We start from the raw sequence: 20,125 nt of genomic DNA, 5'->3' as shown, positions 1-20,125 counted from the left end.
TCCATACTTCCCCCATCCATCCATCCACACCATACCATTACAGTATGTCCATACTTCCTCCATCCATCCATCCACACCATACCATTACAGTGAGTCCATACTTCCTCCATCCATCCATCCACACCATACCATTACAGTGAGTCCATACTTCCTCCATCCATCCATCCACACCATACCATTACAGTGAGTCCATACTTCCCCCATCCATCCACACCATACCATTACAGTATGTCCATACTTCCCCCATCCATCCATCCACACCATACCATTACAGTGAGTCCATACTTCCCCCATCCATCCACACCATACCATTACAGTATGTCCATACTTCCTCCATCCATCCATCCACACCATACCATTACAGTATGTCCATACTTCCTCCATCCATCCATCCATCCATCCACACCATACCATTACAGTATGTCCATACTTCCCCCATCCATCCATCCACACCATACCATTACAGTATGTCCATACTTCCTCCATCCATCCATCCATCCATCCACACCATACCATTACAGTATGTCCATACTTCCTCCATCCATCCATCCATCCATCCACACCATACCATTACAGTGAGTCCATACTTCCCCCATCCATCCATCCACACCATACCATTACAGTGAGTCCATACTTACTCCATCCATCCATCCACACCATACCATTACAGTGAGTCCATACTTCCTCCATCCATCCATCCACACCATACCATTACAGTGAGTCCATACTTCCCCCATCCATCCATCCACACCATACCATTACAGTGAGTCCATACTTCCCCCATCCATCCACACCATACCATTACAGTATGTCCATACTTCCCCCATCCATCCATCCACACCATACCATTACAGTGAGTCCATACTTACTCCATCCATCCATCCACACCATACCATTACAGTGAGTCCATACTTCCCCCATCCATCCATCCACACCATACCATTACAGTGAGTCCATACTTACTCCATCCATCCATCCACACCATACCATTACAGTGAGTCCATACTTCCCCCATCCATCCATCCACACCATACCATTACAGTGAGTCCATACTTCCCCCATCCATCCACACCATACCATTACAGTATGTCCATACTTCCCCCATCCATCCATCCACACCATACCATTACAGTATGTCCATACTTCCCCCATCCATCCATCCACACCATACCATTACAGTGAGTCCATACTTCCCCCATCCATCCACACCATACCATTACAGTGAGTCCATACTTCCCCCATCCATCCACACCATACCATTACAGTGAGTCCATACTTCCCCCATCCATCCACACCATACCATTACAGTGAGTCCATACTTCCCCCATCCATCCACACCATACCATTACAGTGTGTCCATACTTCCCCCATCCATCCATCCACACCATACCATTACAGTGAGTCCATACTTCCTCCATCCATCCACACCATACCATTACAGTGAGTCCATACTTCCCCCATCCATCCATCCACACCATACCATTACAGTGAGTCCATACTTCCTCCATCCATCCACACCATACCATTACAGTGAGTCCATACTTCCCCCATCCATCCATCCACACCATACCATTACAGTGAGTCCATACTTCCCCCATCCATCCACACCATACCATTACAGTATGTCCATACTTCCCCCATCCATCCATCCACACCATACCATTACAGTGAGTCCATACTTCCCCCATCCATCCACACCATACCATTACAGTATGTCCATACTTCCTCCATCCATCCATCCACACCATACCATTACAGTATGTCCATACTTCCTCCATCCATCCATCCATCCATCCACACCATACCATTACAGTATGTCCATACTTCCCCCATCCATCCATCCACACCATACCATTACAGTATGTCCATACTTCCTCCATCCATCCATCCATCCATCCACACCATACCATTACAGTATGTCCATACTTCCTCCATCCATCCATCCATCCATCCACACCATACCATTACAGTGAGTCCATACTTCCCCCATCCATCCATCCACACCATACCATTACAGTGAGTCCATACTTACTCCATCCATCCATCCACACCATACCATTACAGTGAGTCCATACTTCCTCCATCCATCCATCCACACCATACCATTACAGTGAGTCCATACTTCCCCCATCCATCCACACCATACCATTACAGTGAGTCCATACTTCCCCCATCCATCCACACCATACCATTACAGTATGTCCATACTTCCCCCATCCATCCATCCACACCATACCATTACAGTGAGTCCATACTTACTCCATCCATCCATCCACACCATACCATTACAGTGAGTCCATACTTCCCCCATCCATCCATCCACACCATACCATTACAGTGAGTCCATACTTACTCCATCCATCCATCCACACCATACCATTACAGTGAGTCCATACTTCCCCCATCCATCCATCCACACCATACCATTACAGTGAGTCCATACTTCCCCCATCCATCCACACCATACCATTACAGTATGTCCATACTTCCCCCATCCATCCATCCACACCATACCATTACAGTATGTCCATACTTCCCCCATCCATCCATCCACACCATACCATTACAGTGAGTCCATACTTCCCCCATCCATCCACACCATACCATTACAGTGAGTCCATACTTCCCCCATCCATCCACACCATACCATTACAGTGAGTCCATACTTCCCCCATCCATCCACACCATACCATTACAGTGAGTCCATACTTCCCCCATCCATCCACACCATACCATTACAGTGTGTCCATACTTCCCCCATCCATCCATCCACACCATACCATTACAGTGAGTCCATACTTCCTCCATCCATCCACACCATACCATTACAGTGAGTCCATACTTCCCCCATCCATCCATCCACACCATACCATTACAGTGAGTCCATACTTCCTCCATCCATCCACACCATACCATTACAGTGAGTCCATACTTCCCCCATCCATCCATCCACACCATACCATTACAGTGTGTCCATACTTCCCCCATCCATCCATCCACACCATACCATTACAGTGAGTCCATACTTCCCCCATCCATCCATCCATCCACACCATACCATTACAGTGAGTCCATACTTCCCCCATCCATCCATCCACACCATACCATTACAGTGAGTCCATACTTCCCCCATCCATCCACACCATACCATTACAGTGAGTCCATACTTCCCCCATCCATCCATCCACACCATACCATTACAGTGAGTCCATACTTCCCCCATCCATCCACACCATACCATTACAGTGAGTCCATACTTCCCCCATCCATCCATCCACACCATACCATTACAGTGAGTCCATACTTCCCCCATCCATCCACACCATACCATTACAGTGAGTCCATACTTCCCCCATTCATCCATCCACACCATACCATTACAGTGAGTCCATACTTCCCCCATTCATCCATCCACACCATAACATTACAGTATGTCCATACTTCCCCCATCCATCCATCCACACCATACCATTACAGTGAGTCCATACTTACTCCATCCATCAATCCACACCATACCATTACAGTGAGTCCATACTTCCCCCATCCATCCATCCACACCATACCATTACAGTGAGTCCATACTTACTCCATCCATCCACACCAGCAATACACGATTGCACTCTCAAAACAAATCGTTCCTGAAAACCACTTGGACTACTGTCATTTTCCTATTGTCTGGATATCCCATCTATATTAAATGTCATTGCCAATGTAGTTCTTATTTTCGTTGGTTAAATATTTATGAAACCCCACAGGCACACTTCTCTTCTTGTCTGTTGCCTAAAATAAAGAGATATAGGATGACAGTGATGACAGTGATGACAGTCCGGTACGCACTATCCACTTTTTTGTTTGTTTAACTCCCCCTCCTTGTTAGGTGAATAATTTATAAAACGATATAATCGATTCCGTTTCACCACCTCTGACAAGCTGCAGCACATATCCAATTACTGCGACTCCTTCTTGGCATGTGGGCGGTTTGTTGGGAACAGCCTGGGCAATCAATTCTAAAATTCATAATTGCCTGCGGGCAGCACCTGTGCACCACGGTAGGCCTTGAGTGTCAGCGTGTAATCTTGGGTTACCGCGTGTGACAAGGTGCAGAGTAGTCGGCCCCCCCGTTATGCTTTTGTTTTGACAACGTGATCCCCATGCGGAATCTTGCCGGGTTGAGTTTGGACTGCACAGCGTACTGCATTTGAATGGGAACGAGATTGGCACAGCCTGACATTCTGTACCGGCTAATATCGAAACTGACGTGTGAGAGAGTTTTAACCACTTAAATCCACTTAGTAAAGAAATAGTTGACCGGGAGTCTGCTCTTTTCTTCCCTGGGTCTTATATACACACCAAATGTCTTTGCCGACAATTAGCCAAACAAAGAGCTGTGAGCTTGTAGATCGGCTATGTTCTGCAAACGATCCCCCAGAAGAGCTATGCTAGGGTCCAAACTGTAAAAGCAGCGGTTCCCAAACTTTTTCATGTCGAGGACCCCCAAATTGACACTAATTAGGCAACGGACCCCCATTTGAAAATAATATGCCAATTGCCAGGGACCCCCCATAGGAGAAGATTTTTACCGCTCTAGCAGTGATTCTCAACCTGTTTAATTTCAAGGACCCCCAGTTTGACATGCAATAGTCTACGGACCCCATTTAATGACATTTCTATCTCTGAGACCCCCAATTTATATTGTATGTTAATTTAACTCCATTTGGTTCCATTTGTACACTCTCAGAGTTACAGACCCATAAGGGTCCAAACTATCATTTAACTGGGGACCCCCTGGAACTCCCTCAAGGACCCCTGGAGGTCCCCGGACCCCACTTTGGGAACCACTGTGTTAAAAGGAACCAATGGTTACAGTAGGCTTGCAGATTACAGAACCTGAAATGCACTGACCTGAGATTCCTCTCTTGAGCCACCTGGGGTCCTCCAGAACCACGAAGAAGTTCTCCTGCTTCTCATACTCCGCAACGTTAATGACACGCACCTGTAGCGTCTGGCTGTGGAGATACGCAAGAACACACACACACGCAAGCACGCACACACGCACACACGCACACATACACGCAGACACATGTGCACACACATAAATACAAATATTTCACAATTAATTTGTAAAAACATAGGGGAAATATATGCTACAGTACGTCGTTCATGCTAACTCACAAAGTGTCACAACAATCCCCTACCGCTTAAATATTTACATACTCCCGTCCCGTCTAAATCACATCGCAAGTTAAAGTGGCCTAAATAATTCATCTCATAGGATGTCTAAATAATTTAGCCTGCACGTGTGCACAAGCACACACATACGCACATGCATGTGCAACTCACTCACTCACGCAGGCACGCAGGCACACAGGCGCGCACGCACGCATGCGTGCACGCACGCACGCACTCAGTGCTAAGTTTGATAAACAGGTACACTGCGTAGTAGTTTTAACAGACCACAGGGGAAAAGAACCTGCCTCGCTAAATCTTCCACTTCCGCGAGTCTGACTGCAGCACCTCTGAGGCATGCAGGGGAGAGGGGGCGGAGCTAGAGGAGAGGGGGCGGAGCTAGTCTGACTGCAGCAGCTCTGAGGCATGCAGGGGAGAGGGGGTGGAGCTAGAGGAGAGGGGGCGGAGTTAGTCTGACTGCAGCAGCTCTGAGGCATGCAGGGGAGAGGGGGCGGAGCTAGAGGAGAGGGGGCGGAGTTAGTCTGACTGCAGCACCTCTGAGGCATGCAGGGGAGAGGGGGCGGAGCTAGAGGAGAGGGGGCGGAGTTAGTCTGACTGCAGCAGCTCTGAGGCATGCAGGGGAGAGGGGGCGGAGCTAGTCTGACTGCAGCAGCTCTGAGGCATGCAGGGGAGAGGGGGCGGAGCTAGAGGAGAGGGGGCGGAGCTAGAGGAGAGGGGGTGGAGTCAGAGTCTGACTGCAGGGGAGAAGGGGTGGAGTCAGAGTCTGACTGCAGGGGAGAGGGGTTGGAGTTAGATGGTTTTGCAGACAGCTTGAAGATCCAATGGGGTTGTCTGTTTTTTTTTCAGAAGCGGTTTGCAGTTAACCTGACGCTGCCAGATCCAAGAAGCTTGCTACACAAATTTGTTTCACAGCTTATTGGGATCTGGGATCGCGGAAGCAAATTCGATGACGGGGCTGTTCCTTTTTTTCAAGATACTTGGTAGATGATTGGATGGGACCGTCTGTCTATCACCGTGTGGGCGTGCAAACACAACCAATCATATTGACGTGTCTATATAGCTTCACATCCGGTTTCGCACATATCCCGCCCTTAGCTCACGCTGATTGGTTCGGTACGGAACAGATCGGTGTCAGCTCAACTCCCTGAGAGATCACAGATGAAGGCTGTGTTGGGGAACATGGTTACCCAATACCGCCCCCATCTGGCAGTGTCAGGTTAATTTGCAGTCGCTGTTGTGACGAAAAGAGAGTTGAGCCAGAAAGGCAAAGCTCTCCGTCTACCGAGCAATCTTCGTTCCTACTCTCACCTATGGTCATGATGTGTGGGTCATGACCGAAAGAATAAGGTCGCGAATACAAGACAGCTGTCTTGTCCGTGTTTAATGGCCGCTCCAATGCATTTCCAATGGAAGTCACATGGTTTGACAAGGCAGTCTTGTTTGATGGCTGTGTTCTGCCCCATTTCCCCCCATCAAACAAAAGTGTTTGGTCAAACCATGTGACTTCCATTGGAAATGCATTGGGGTGGCCATTAAACACGGACAAGACACGACACGGACAGCTGTCCCAATAGTGTGAATGAGGCCTACCTGTACATGCCTTTACTGTCCAGAAACGGCTGTTGGGCGTACTGTACTTACATAACAAAGTGGACCACTATTGTGCAGTGCAAACAAACACAGCATATACCATGAAAAGTTAATGGGAAAAGGATCTCCCAGCTAATTCAGAGAGGCCCTCTCTTAATCTGGGGCGATTATCAGTTGATTTGTTGTCAAGTCATTCTTTCCAGTGGGACCTGCCTAATGCTGCATTCAAATGGGATCAAGCAAACGGCACCACCTGCTGGACGGCACGGAACGGTAAGACGATGAAATATTTTAACGTTGATGCCGTCTGCCGTTACCGTCGCCGGGTCTGGCTGCCGGGCCGTCCTGTTCCGTTTACCGTCCTGCTCCCGTCCACTATAATGACTTACGGTTTGCCGTCTACCGCTCGCCTGATCCCGTGTGAATGCAGCATTATTTTGGAAATGAGGAGTAGCCCATACGAATCTTAAATCAAATTTATACTCTGTTGTCACAGTCACTTGCCGAAAAGAACAGTTCTTAAAATGTAACAACGTTGTTAGCTTGTAGAACGAACTAAAACTAACTGAATAAAAAAAATATATGTCAAAACTAACTAAAACTAAACTATAATGAAAAAACCAAAACTATTATAACCTTGGTGGGCGCCCGCTGGCCTAGTGGTCCAGGCGCATATGCCACATATCGGCTATGGCCTGACAGCGTGTCGCGTGTTTGAGTCCCGTTCATGACGACCTTTGCTGCGTGTCTCCCCCCCTTCTCTCTCTCCCTATTTCCTGTCAATCTCCACTTGTATCTATCAATAAAGGCAGAAAAGCCAAAAACAAATCTTTAAAAAAAGAAGAAAAAAAAAAGATTTGGCTTTACACTGGGTTTAAGATATTCTAAGCACTGAAGTACTAATATACAACCAAGCACAGAGACACAGACGTTGATGCAAACACTGCATCAACTTTTACATAATCTCTGCTGTCGGGAGGAAACCTGAGTCATAACTCCAAAATGTTAATTTCTCAGGAAATGAAAAATATAATTTCTTCAGGAAATTAAGAAAAACGTATATTTTTAAAACAAAGCAATACTGCCTCCTCAAAGTTGCTGTTGTAACTTTATATATTGTCAAGTACTTCCATGAGAGGGAGAGAGGTCGTGGAGTTAGTTAGCACTTAGCAGATGGTTTGAGGGTCCAATGGAGCTAAGAGGTTTTGTCCAAAGCACTTTTTACTACTTTCCATTGGTTCAATATGTTCTAAACAACACACAGACCATCGTAAAGGGTGTTCAATAGCACTGATTTATGCTAAAAATAATAATCATAAACCTCAAAAATTGATCTCCATAAAACTCCATTTAGGCCTGATGTCGAAATTTAAGTGACAGTTTTCTGATGTTTCAGTGGTGCTCAATATTTCATGTCAAGGATCCCCAAACAGTATATGTAATAGGCCAGCCGACCCCCATCTGAAAATATGTTGCTCCAAAGACCCCCCAGAGGCAAAGATTTGAGTTAACCCATTTTGACCTGAGATCAGATTCTAAAAATGTCTTCTACATCCTGACAGTTTTCTGAAAAAGCTATATTTTACGGTTTAAATTCTTTTTGCAGATCTACAAGCTCGTATAGCGCGGCACTGGTCTGCTATTTTTCAATAGCTAAAGTATGTAGAGAGGGAGGGAGACCCGCACACTGTCACTTGCTGGTTCAAGAGCTTTTTATTTAATGTCCAAAATGCAACGTTTCGGTCATCTGAAGAAGGCCCGAGGAAGGTCGAAAGGCCGAAACGTCGCATTTTGGACCAGCAAGTGACAGTGTGCGGGTCTCTACATGTCTGCAGTCTGCTGCTTTGTCACAGACGCACCTGTATAATGTCATTATAGTAAGTCGAGTGTGCGGAGGTCTTCCCTTAAAAAAACAGCTAAAGTATAACATACTTAAAACACCCAAAAGGGGCCCCGCCCAGAATGTAGGTTAAAAGAACAATATCTAATTTCCTTTGTCCTTCCTTTGACCAGGGATATTTTGGTTAATAAGATGTCTTCTATATGTGGGGATTTCCTAGATTTAAATGACTATGTAAAAATGGAGATATGTTTTGCCAATTTGCCAAAGGGACTTTCGTTGTAGCAGATTTTATTTGTCAAGCTTGGGAAAGAAGACAGAGTACTCTGTATACATCTGAGGTGTAATATAATGAATTATGTAATGTAAAACATGCTGTAATTGCAAATGTGAAATGGTGTCTTATAAACCCATGAGGGTTGGGCACAAGGTGTGCATGACACGAAAATAATTAAACAATCAATCAATCAAAAATCAACCACCTGGCCTCACCTGGTCTGCTCGTTGCCGAACTCCAGCTCTCCTCTGGCCTCGTCGTAGTCCAGCCCGGCGCGGGCGGTGCCGTCCTCCGTGTGGTACGGCACGCTCACCACGCCCCGGGAGCCCGAGTTCCTCGCCACCGTCACCGCCATCACGCCGGTGCTCTCGCTCACCCGCATCAGCTTTTGGCGGAAGGTGAAGATGCCGGCGTGGTCGTCGTCCAGGATGGTCACCGTCGCCTGCACGGGTTCCACCAGCCGCCCGGCGGGCGGGCTGCCCGTCCCCGTGTCCTTGCCGGCCTCGTCCAGCCTCAGGTTATGGAGACGCACGAAGAAGTGCTCATCCTCCTCGAAGACGTCGTCGTCCACGATGTTGACCTGGAGAGGCAACGAATGCGTTGATATCGCTAATATCGTTTTAAACGAGATTTTAAAATTGCAGCCACTTAAAGATGGTGTAAGTGATATTTCATGACACTACTTACTATGGTAATAGAGAATAGGGACCAATTCACTCTTACTTTAACAAAAAAAATAATCATTTACACGACCTTTAATTAAATCATAGTTTTCTAATACAATGTTCCCAATAACTTTTTTGGTATTTTTTATTGTCCATTGTATTGCTTCGATGGTAACAAGTATGCGTTGTTACCATTGAAGCATCTACGTTGACATACCCCGTACCATGATCACCTTAATCTCTTTTTGTACTTCTCCCGGTTTGAACACCAGCGTCCCCTCGACCTCGACGTAGTCGGCTCCGGCGTTGGCCGAGCCGTTCTCCGTGCGATAGTCCACGTAGAAAGTGTTCTCTCCGGTGCCTCCCGCGCAGACGACCGCCAGGGTCATTGTGCCGCAGCCCTCCCTGCACTGGTACTGGGCATTCTCGAAGGAAATGTGCGAGCACGTGGCCATGTCGTCCTCGGTGGCCTTTTCGCTTTCGGCCGCCGCGCGCCGCGCCGCCGCGTGCTTCCGCAGGACGTTGCCGGCGCCGATCATCAGCCGCGTGGCCTGGACGCGGTAGAAGGCGCGGCTCTTCTTCTGGTGGACGAGGGCGGAGTAGTTGGCCATCTCGATCAGCTGGTCCAGGTCTGCGTCGGGGTGCTTCTCCTTTTGGTCTTTCAGAATGCGAACCACCTTGAACGAGAGTGGAAAAGCAAGTATAACGGCGTATGTATGAGGGAGAAAACAAGAAGGCAACGTCCATTTTAAAGCGACTTGTGAATCATAGTTGTACAGTGAATTCTCCACCTTTTTCATTTCAAGTACCCCCAGTTTGATATCACGACACAGATTGTCACAGTGTTATTTAGCTCTGAGGGGAGTTAAATAACACTCCCCTCAGAGTGTTATAAGATAAAATATGTGGGTTTTTTTTATATATATTCTTTTATCCCACGATTTTGCAACCCATTTTTTTCACCCAGTGTCAATTATCTAATGTAATCCTGGGCGCTACACTTCCTCTGCCAACCTGGCGGGGCAGCGGACTTACCTCATGCTTCCTCATGCTGTATGAGGAGTCCATGCTGCTTCTTTTCACCTGACAGGGGGGAATTTCCCCAGGCCGGACGTAGCGCGTGGAAGGAACACGTTATTCCGACCAGTTCCTTTCCCCTCCATCAGGCGCCCCGGCTGGCCAGGGGGAGGTAGTTTAGAGACCAGGGTTACTGCATGTTTTTGTGTGAGGGTAGCTACCCTAGGGGACACGGGGAGAACATGCGAAACTACACACAGATAAAGTGTGTTTATTGCTTCACTTTGGTCGCGTGTTGGTAAAAAAAGTCCCTTCACTCCAGCTCACTCTTTTTCATGCACGATCTGTAGCTGTCTTCCCCCTCCCTCGAGTGGTGGATTGTATTATTGATATAACAGTAATTTAACATTGGGAGTGTAACCAATGTGACCATTTTGTGGTCTCGAAACACCTTTAGGCTACTGGGAAAGTGTGTGTGCGTCACATTTTGTAGTACCACAATGGAAACAAGTCCCCAGGACGTTTTTTGGTGTTATCGTTTTAGCCTTAGTGTCGGACTGTACCGTCCATCATGTGCTGCTGCTGTTTGACTAATAGTATTTAATCAATCACAATCCCTGGAACCCCCTCAAGAACCCTGGGGGTCCAAAGATGTAGTGTTGACCTCTGGTGCCTCCTGTACAGCTGTAGATGTATACATGTTGTACACCAGTGGTTCACAAACTTTTTCGTGTCAAGGACCCCCATTTGAAAACATATGCCAGTGACCCCGATAAGGGAGGATTTTTAAGGCTCTAGCAGTGATTCCGAAACATATAAATTTCATGGACCGCCAGTTTCACACGCATTATGCTACGGACCCCCATTTAATGGCATTTCTATCTCTGGTACCCCAATTCATATTGTAAAACCACTGTTAATTTAACTCTGAGAGTGTACAAATGGATCCAAATGGACCCGTTAGGTCCCCGGACCCCACTTTGGGAACCCATGTTGTACACTCATCATGTACGCCATGCAGTTTTCACATGCTCAGCGTTAAATCAACACTGGATCTTTAGTGCATGTCTGTGTTTGAAGGCCCTGACTAACACAACGGAAGCCTCAGACACATCATCAAACACACCCATTGTTTGACAACGGCTGTAGCCACACTGGAGCTGTCAAAACCTGTTGATGCGCCCAGTGAGAGAGTGAACTGAGATGAACTGTGATACATTTTTTTCAGCACAACGTTTAGTGCTGAAGCAGAACTACATGAATGAACTGTGTGACATGTAGACCCTTGGGACATGTTGGGAACCTGTTCAGTTCAGAACCAGTTCTTAGTTCATGAATGAACTGTGTGACATGTAGACCCTTTGGACACGTTGGGAACCGGTTCAGTTCAGAACCAGTTCTTAGTTCATGAATGAACTGTGTGACATGTAGACCCTTTGGACACGTTGGGAACCGGTTCAGTTCAGAACCAGTTCTTAGTTCATGAGCCAGACCTCCACAATTGGAACGTGAATTATGAATTGAGTGGGCAAAACCATACCTATATTAAATTGTTTATAGGATCAATATAAGTAAATTAATATATGATAACCCTTCCACAGTAGTAGCTTTTTCATATTCAATATATTTAGCATATTTTCCTATTTTCCTAATGCCTCATTTGCATATTTAAAATGTTTTTTAAGATTTGTAAAACAATAATTCATTGTCTAATCAACTGGGGAAGTGTCATGGTGATAACAATTTAATATAGGTATGGTTTTGCCCACTCAATTCATAATTAACGTTACAATTTTGGAGCTCTGGCTCCTGGACTAAGAACCACAAAGAACTGAACCGGGTCCCAACCAGTGGAAAAGGAGCCTACTGTAATTAAAAAGACATAAATGCACATTCTTTGCAACATGGAACAGCAACACAACAACCTTTCCTACCTCATCCTTGTTGGGGTTATCCTGGTCGCCTGTGGAGTTGCTGGCGCAGGCGTTGTTGCTGTCGGAGCACTTTCCGTCCATGACGCCGTCAACTCCCTTCGACGAAGAATGGTCACCTTCCATTTCCACGACGATGCCGTGCCTCTTGTCGGCGCGGTAGCGCTTGGCCGTGTATTTGTAGAAGAGCAGTCGACGGTCGGCGATCCAAGCCAAGAGCACACACACTGGGAAGTAGACCAACGTCACTATAGCCTCCCACACCTGGTCCACGAAACAACAGTGGGATACAACACAGTCTCAGAGATTCACTGACGTTTGATTGAGAATGCAACAGTTACGATGTTCATATCACAATATGCACAGCTAGCCTGAATTGACTAAGGAAGACATACTCAAACGGGACGCACGCGCGGATTAGACACACCAACGGACTGACATGCGGAAACAGCGGTCGAACATGCGCTGCTCCCGCGCTTGCGGTCAGGGCTATAGGTTAGGTTAGGGTTTGAGGTAGGTGGTCGGTCTAATCAGAGTATGTCTAAACTAAAGCCTGTATCCACTCAAATTAATCATTTAACCGATGATAAATGATCGATTGGGGGGAATGTATACATTACTTTTTTTAACAAATATACAGCAATGAGCCGATTACAATCACATTTTTGCAGGAACACTTGCATGACAAAGTATAAAATTATATTCACAAGTAACTGGTCAATCACACCAATCAATTCAATTCATTAAAAAATATATATAACTGTAATTAATCAAAAATTACTAAATAAACGATAGATGAATCGCTGAGAAAGTTTCAGCCCTGAAGCCCTATAACCACACCAAAGGGTGGAGACGGTTTTAGCGTTGTCCATCCGGTGTCATATGCCCTGTTGCAAGGTGACGTCCCTCGTGATTCAACGCATGGAATTCAACGGCCCCCAAACCACACCAAAGGGTCGAGACGGTTTTAGCAACCGTTTGGACCCAAGGAGTTGCATGGTGGTGACCCTTTGTGGTGCGGTTATATAGGGCTTCAAGAAGACCAACACACAAAAGTGCACACACACCACACCACAGAACATTCACACAGACCTCTACAACTTCAGGCGAGATGACGGCCAGGATGAGGTACAGCCAGATGTAGGCGAAGATGCTCCAGAACGCCGTGATGATGAACACGCGGAGGTGCTTGATCTTGCGCGTCTCTCCGTTGGGGATGACCCACACGCAGATGCCAATGATCACAAACATGTTGAAGGCGGCGCTGCCCACGATGGTGCCTGGACCGAGCTCCCCTGCGTGAAAGTTGTGGCCGATTACCTGACGGTGACACAAAACATCGAAGGGGGACTAATAACAATGCGTCCCTGGTTGAAGCAGGAGAGTACTGGTCACGTGTTCAGAGTCAGACAGCATGTGGTTCACAAACTGTTTCATCATGTCAAGGACCCCCAAATCGACACTCATTAGACAGCAGACCCCCATTAGAAAATATATTTATGCCAATTAAGGACCCGCATTAGAAAATATATGCCAAGGGCCCCCATTAGAAAATATATGCCAAGGGCCCCCATTAGAAAATATATGCCACGGACCCCCATTAGAATATATGTATATATGCCAAGGACCCCTATTAGAAAATATATATATGCCAAGGACCCCCATTAGAAAATATATATATATGCCAAGGACCCCCATTAGAAAAAATATATATATATGCCAAGGACCCCTATTAGAAAATATATATATGCCAAGGACCCCATTAGAAAATATATATATGCCAAGGACCCCCATTAGAATATATATATATATGCCAAGGACCCCATTAGAAAATATATATATGCCAAGGACCCCCATTAGAATATATATATATATGCCAAGGACCCCTATTAGAAAATATATATATGCCAAGGACCCCATTAGAAAATATATATATGCCAAGGACCCCCATTAGAAAATATATATATGCCAAGGACCCCCATTAGAAAATATATATGTGCCAAGGAGGACCCCCATTAGAAAATATATGCCAAGGACCACCATTAGAAAATATATATATGCCAAGGACTACCATTAGAAAATATATATATGCCAAGGACCCCCATTAGAAAATATATATATGCCAAGGGCCCCCATTAGAAAATATATATATGCCAAGGACCCCCATTAGAAAATATATGCCAAGGACCCCATTAGAAAATATATATATGCCAAGGACCCCCATTAGAAAATATATATATGCCAAGGACCCCCATTAGAAAATATATATATGCCAAGGACCCCCATTAGAAAATATATATATGCCAAGGAGGACCCCCATTAGAAAATATATATATGCCAAGGAGGACCCCCATTAGAAAATATATGCCAAGGACCACCATTAGAAAATATATATATGCCAAGGCCCCCTATTAGAAAATATATATATGCCAAGGGCCCCCATTATAAAATATATATATGCCAAGGACCCCCATTAGAAAATATATATATGCCAAGGCCCCCATTAGAAAATATATATATGCCAAGGACCCCCATTAGAAAATATATATATGCCAAGGACCCCCATTAGAAAATATATGCCAAGGACCCCCATTAGAAAATATATATATGCCAAGGACCCCCATTAGAAAATATATATATGCCAAGGACCCCCATTAGAAAATATATATATGCCAAGGACCCCCATTAGAAAATATATATATGCCAAGGAGGACCCCCATTATAAAATATATATATGCCAAGGGCCCCCATTAGAAAATATATATATGCCAAGGAGGACCCCCATTATAAAATATATATATGCCAAGGGCCCCCATTAGAAAATATATATATGCCAAGGACCCCATTAGAAAATATATATATGCCAAGGGCCCCCATTAGAAAATATATATATGCCAAGGACCCCATTAGAAAATATATATATGCCAAGGGCCCCCATTAAAATATATATATATGCCAAGGACCCCCATTAGAAAATATATATATGCCAAGGAGGACCCCCATTAGAAAATATATATATGCCAAGGGCCCCGATTAGAAAATATATATATGCCAAGGACCCCATTAGAAAATATATATATGCCAAGGGCCCCGATTAGAAAATATATATATGCCAAGGGCCCCCATTAGAAAATATATATATGCAAAGGGCCCCCATTAGAAAATATATATATGCCAAGGGCCCCCATTAGAAAATATATATATGCCAAGGACCCCATTAGAAAATATATATATGCCAAGGGCCCCCATTAGAAAATATATATATGCCAAGGACCCCATTAGAAAATATATATATGCCAAGGGCCCCCATTAGAATATATATATATGCCAAGGACCCCCATTAGAAAATATATATATGCCAAGGACCCCATTAGAAAATATATATATGCCAAGGACCCCCATTAGAAAATATATATATGCCAAGGGCCCCCATTAGAAAATATATGCCAAGGACCCCATTAGAAAATATATATATGCCAAGGGCCCCCATTAGAAAATATATGCCAAGGACCCCATTAGAAAATATATATATGCCAAGGACCCCCATTAGAAAATATATGCCAAGGACCCCATTAGAAAATATATATATGCCAAGGGCCCCCATTAGAAAATATATGCCAAGGACCCCATTAGAAAATATATATATGCCAAGGACCCCCATTAGAAAATATATATATGCCAAGGACCCCCATTAAAAAATATATGCCAAGGACCCCATTAGAAAATATATATATGCCAAGGGCCCCCATTAGAAAATATATGCCAAGGACCCTATTAGAAAATATATATATGCCAAGGACCCCCATTAGAAAATATATATATGCCAAGGAGGACCACCATTATAAAATATATATATGCCAAGGGCCCCCATTAGAAAATATATATATGCCAAGGACCCCCATTAGAAAATATATATATGCCAAGGACCCCCATTAGAAAATATATATATGCCAAGGACCACCATTAGAAAATATATATATGCCAAGGACCCCATTAGAAAATATATATATGCCAAGGACCACCATTATAAAATATATATATGCCAAGGAGGACCCCCATTAGAAAATATATATATGCCAAGGACCCCATTAGAAAATATATATATGCCAAGGACCACCATTAGAAAATATATATATGCCAAGGAGGACCCCCATTAGAAAAAATATATATGCCAAGGGCCCCCATTAGAAAATATATATATGCCAAGGACCCCCATTAGAAAATATATATATGCCAAGGACCACCATTAGAAAATATATATATATGCCAAGGACCCCATTAGAAAATATATATATGCCAAGGGCCCCCATTAGAAAAAATATATATGCCAAGGAGGACCCCCATTAGAAAATATATATATGCCAAGGACCACCATTAGAAAATATATATATGCCAAGGGCCCCCATTAGAAAAAATATATATGCCAAGGAGGACCCCCATTAGAAAATATATATATGCCAAGGACCCCATTAGAAAATATATATATGCCAAGGACCCCCATTAGAAAATATATATATGCCAAGGAGGACCACCATTAGAAAATATATATATGCCAAGGACCCCCATTAGAAAATATATATATGCCAAGGACCCCCATTAGAAAAAATATATATGCCAAGGACCCCCATTAGAAAATATATATATGCCAAGGACCCCATTAGAAAATATATATATATGCCAAGGACCCCATTAGAAAATATATATATGCCAAGGACCCCCATTAGAAAATATATGCCAAGGACCCCATTAGAAAATATATATATGCCAAGGAGGACCCCCATTAGAAAATATATATATGCCAAGGACCCCCATTAGAAAATATATATATGCCAAGGACCCCATTAGAAAATATATATATGCCAAGGAGGACCCCCATTAGAAAATATATGCCACGGGCCCCCATTAGAAAATATATATATGCCAAGGACCCCCATTAGAAAATATATATATGCCAAGGACCCCATTAGAAAATATATGCCACGGGCCCCCATTAGAAAATATATGCCAAGGACCCCCATTAGAAAATATATGCCAAGGGCCCCCATCAGAAAATATATGCCAAGGGCCCCCATTAGAAAATATATGCCAAGGACCCCATTAGAAAATATATGCCACGGACCCCCATTAGAAAATATATGCCACGGACCCCCATTAGAAAATATATGCCACGGACCCCCATTAGAAAATATATGCCACGGACCCCCATTAGAAAATATATGCCAAGGGCCCCCATTAGAAAATATATGCCAAGGACCCCCAAAAGAGATTTTCTTTTTACGGCTCTAAACGTTTTTTATTTCAAGGACCTCCCCCGTTTGATATATGCATTAGGCTACGGACCCCCATTTCTAATTCATATTGTAAAATCAATGTTAATTTAACTCTGAGAGTGTACAAATGGAACCATTAACTCTCTGAGTTATAGACCAAACTCTCTGAGCTATAGACCCATAAGGGTCCATTTGGTTCCAAACCATCATTTAGCTGGGGGGACCCCCTGGAACTCCCTCAAGGACCCCTGGGGGGTCCCCGGAACCACACTTTGGGAACCACTGTCACATTTCTGCTCACTAAAACTGAAAGTTGGATGTTTTGTTTTGTAAAGAAGTAGTAAGTGTTAAAATGTTGAGTATGCTGGGAATCCTGTTTACCTCGATGACTGACAGTAAAATCTCCGGTGCCGAGGAGCCCAGGGCCATGAGTGTGAGGTTGGAAACGGTCTCGTTCCAAATCCGTACGGTAGTCACAGTTACCTCTCCGTTGGGTTGGGTGATTTTCACTTCTTTCTCCTAGGAATAAATATGTTTTCAGATCTCAGGAAAACTGGTAGGAATCTGCAATGCTATTCATATTAAGAATCACAAAATGAAGTATATATAAGTGTCATATACACGGATAGCTCACTATCCGTGGAGCTGACCTGCATAAATGTCAGCTCATTTTAGCAAACGTTTTTGAAACGGTATGTGACAAATAAAGTTTTGATTGATTGATTGATACCTCTCTCTATACAAAAATCACAACTCTTCCAACGTGGACTATTATATATATATATGTTGTATTAGCAAATAGGGATGTAACTTTGTACGCCATTCTGGATGAGCAACTGTGTCAACAAATCCTATAAGAAGACAAGATGCGTCATCTCCATTATCAAGATCTGGCAGGTATGTATAATGCTTTCAAGACTGATTCACTGTTTGTTATTTGATACATACAGTATACTGTCATATCTAGCCATTATTTGGAGTCACATCATGGCAAGCTTAACCCATTTAGTTAAAAACATTCACTTTGAAAGAATATATATTCAAAGATTTGCGCCACATTTAAAAAAATTAAATCAAAAATAGCAGACTAGGCCCAGGCCGTAGCGTAACGGTCTGGGCACCGGACTGGTAATCCAGTCGCAGTGTGCCGCGGGTTCGACTCCCGGACCCGACACGGCCTTTACTGCATGTCATCCCCCCATCTCTCTCCCGTTTCCTGTCAGCCTACTGTCTGTCCCTTCAAAAATCAATAAAAGGCGTAAGCCGCAAAAAAATATCAAAAAAAAAAAAGAAAAAAAATAGCAGACTAGCAAATCTTTCAGCGCACCACTCTGTGGCACGCTATGAGCTTGTAGGTCTGCTATTTTTCAAGATCTAAATTATAACATAATGTTTAAAACACCAAAAGGGGTTCCCTATACCCAGAATGGGTTAATGGTGCTTTTAATACCTGAGAAGTGATGACCTCTATGGAGCCCATGAAGCGGTCGGCGATGATGGACACGCCCAGGAACATGTACAGGAGACAGGCGAAGTACAGTATGGCCCTGCCCGCCTGCTCGCCCACCGGGGGGTTGAGCGGCAGCCACACGGGCAGCAGGACCCCCGGCTTACACACCACCTCCACCAGACACTTGGCCTTGTGGTCCACGCCCGTCTTGTTACCGCCGGCGGCGGCCGACGGCTGGGGCTCCTGCTGCTGCCCGCCGACACCCGACGCACGCAGCACCACCTCCTGTGGCTTGGAGGACGTACTGCACGGCACGTGGGAGAGGAGGAGGAGGGAGAGGAGGAGGAGGAGGGGGAGGGTAAAGGGGAGGATGGAGGAGGGAGAGGAGGGGAGGAGGGCGGCTCCCATGTTGGTATCCCTGAGCCAGGTATAGCTGCCTGCCTGGGGTCACCACCGGGGGAGCAGCTGGGTCAGAAGACTCCTGAGGAGAGAGAGGAGAAGAAGTGGCAGGGCGAGATAGTCAAGAGTTTATTTAGAGCTGCCGTTTTCATACAAATGTAACCAACGGAAGTATTAACAAGAGCTTCTGACTAATATAGGTACATTGGATCAATTGGAACAAATATTATTTTTTATCCATTTCCTGGAAAGCAATGGTCTTGGACCTTAAATTGCTACTTTATGTATATCGGTGGTTACCCAAAGTGGGGTACGGGGACCCCCAGGGGTCCTTGAGGGAGTTCCAGGGGGTCCCCGATAGTTAGGAACCAAATGGACCCTTTCTAGGTCTGTAACTCAGAGAGTGTACACATGTATTTTTTTTAAATAATTGTACACTCTCAGAGTTAAATCAACTTTGATGTTACAATATAAATTGGGGTCTCAGAGATAGAAATGC

At 44.7% G+C, this 20,125-nt stretch overlaps 1 protein-coding gene across 2 annotated transcripts in view; it reads right to left on the bottom strand.

The window, feature by feature from the left end:
• Positions 1 to 19,352, bottom strand: part of slc8a2a (solute carrier family 8 member 2a) — a 29,546-nt gene extending 10,194 nt beyond the window's left edge. For both annotated transcript variants that reach the window (XM_083765847.1, XM_083765848.1), the window contains exons 1-7: positions 19,228 to 19,352; positions 18,159 to 18,296; positions 13,600 to 13,827; positions 12,511 to 12,771; positions 9,793 to 10,236; positions 9,110 to 9,474; positions 4,903 to 5,006 (exon numbers count right to left, since the gene is read on the bottom strand). In XM_083765847.1, coding sequence (XP_083621973.1) covers positions 4,903 to 5,006; positions 9,110 to 9,474; positions 9,793 to 10,236; positions 12,511 to 12,771; positions 13,600 to 13,827; positions 18,159 to 18,296; positions 19,228 to 19,293 — 1,606 coding nt within the window. In that variant the 5' untranslated portion in view covers positions 19,294 to 19,352. The remainder of the gene's footprint in view (positions 1 to 4,902; positions 5,007 to 9,109; positions 9,475 to 9,792; positions 10,237 to 12,510; positions 12,772 to 13,599; positions 13,828 to 18,158; positions 18,297 to 19,227) is intronic.
• Between the last annotated feature and the right edge of the window lie 773 nt (positions 19,353 to 20,125).

This window comes from Protomyctophum parallelum (assembly GCF_964188405.1).
Source record: "Protomyctophum parallelum genome assembly, chromosome: 1".
Classification (NCBI taxonomy): Eukaryota; Metazoa; Chordata; class Actinopteri; order Myctophiformes; family Myctophidae; genus Protomyctophum; species Protomyctophum parallelum.
This window is presented reverse-complemented; position numbering and strand designations above follow the sequence as displayed.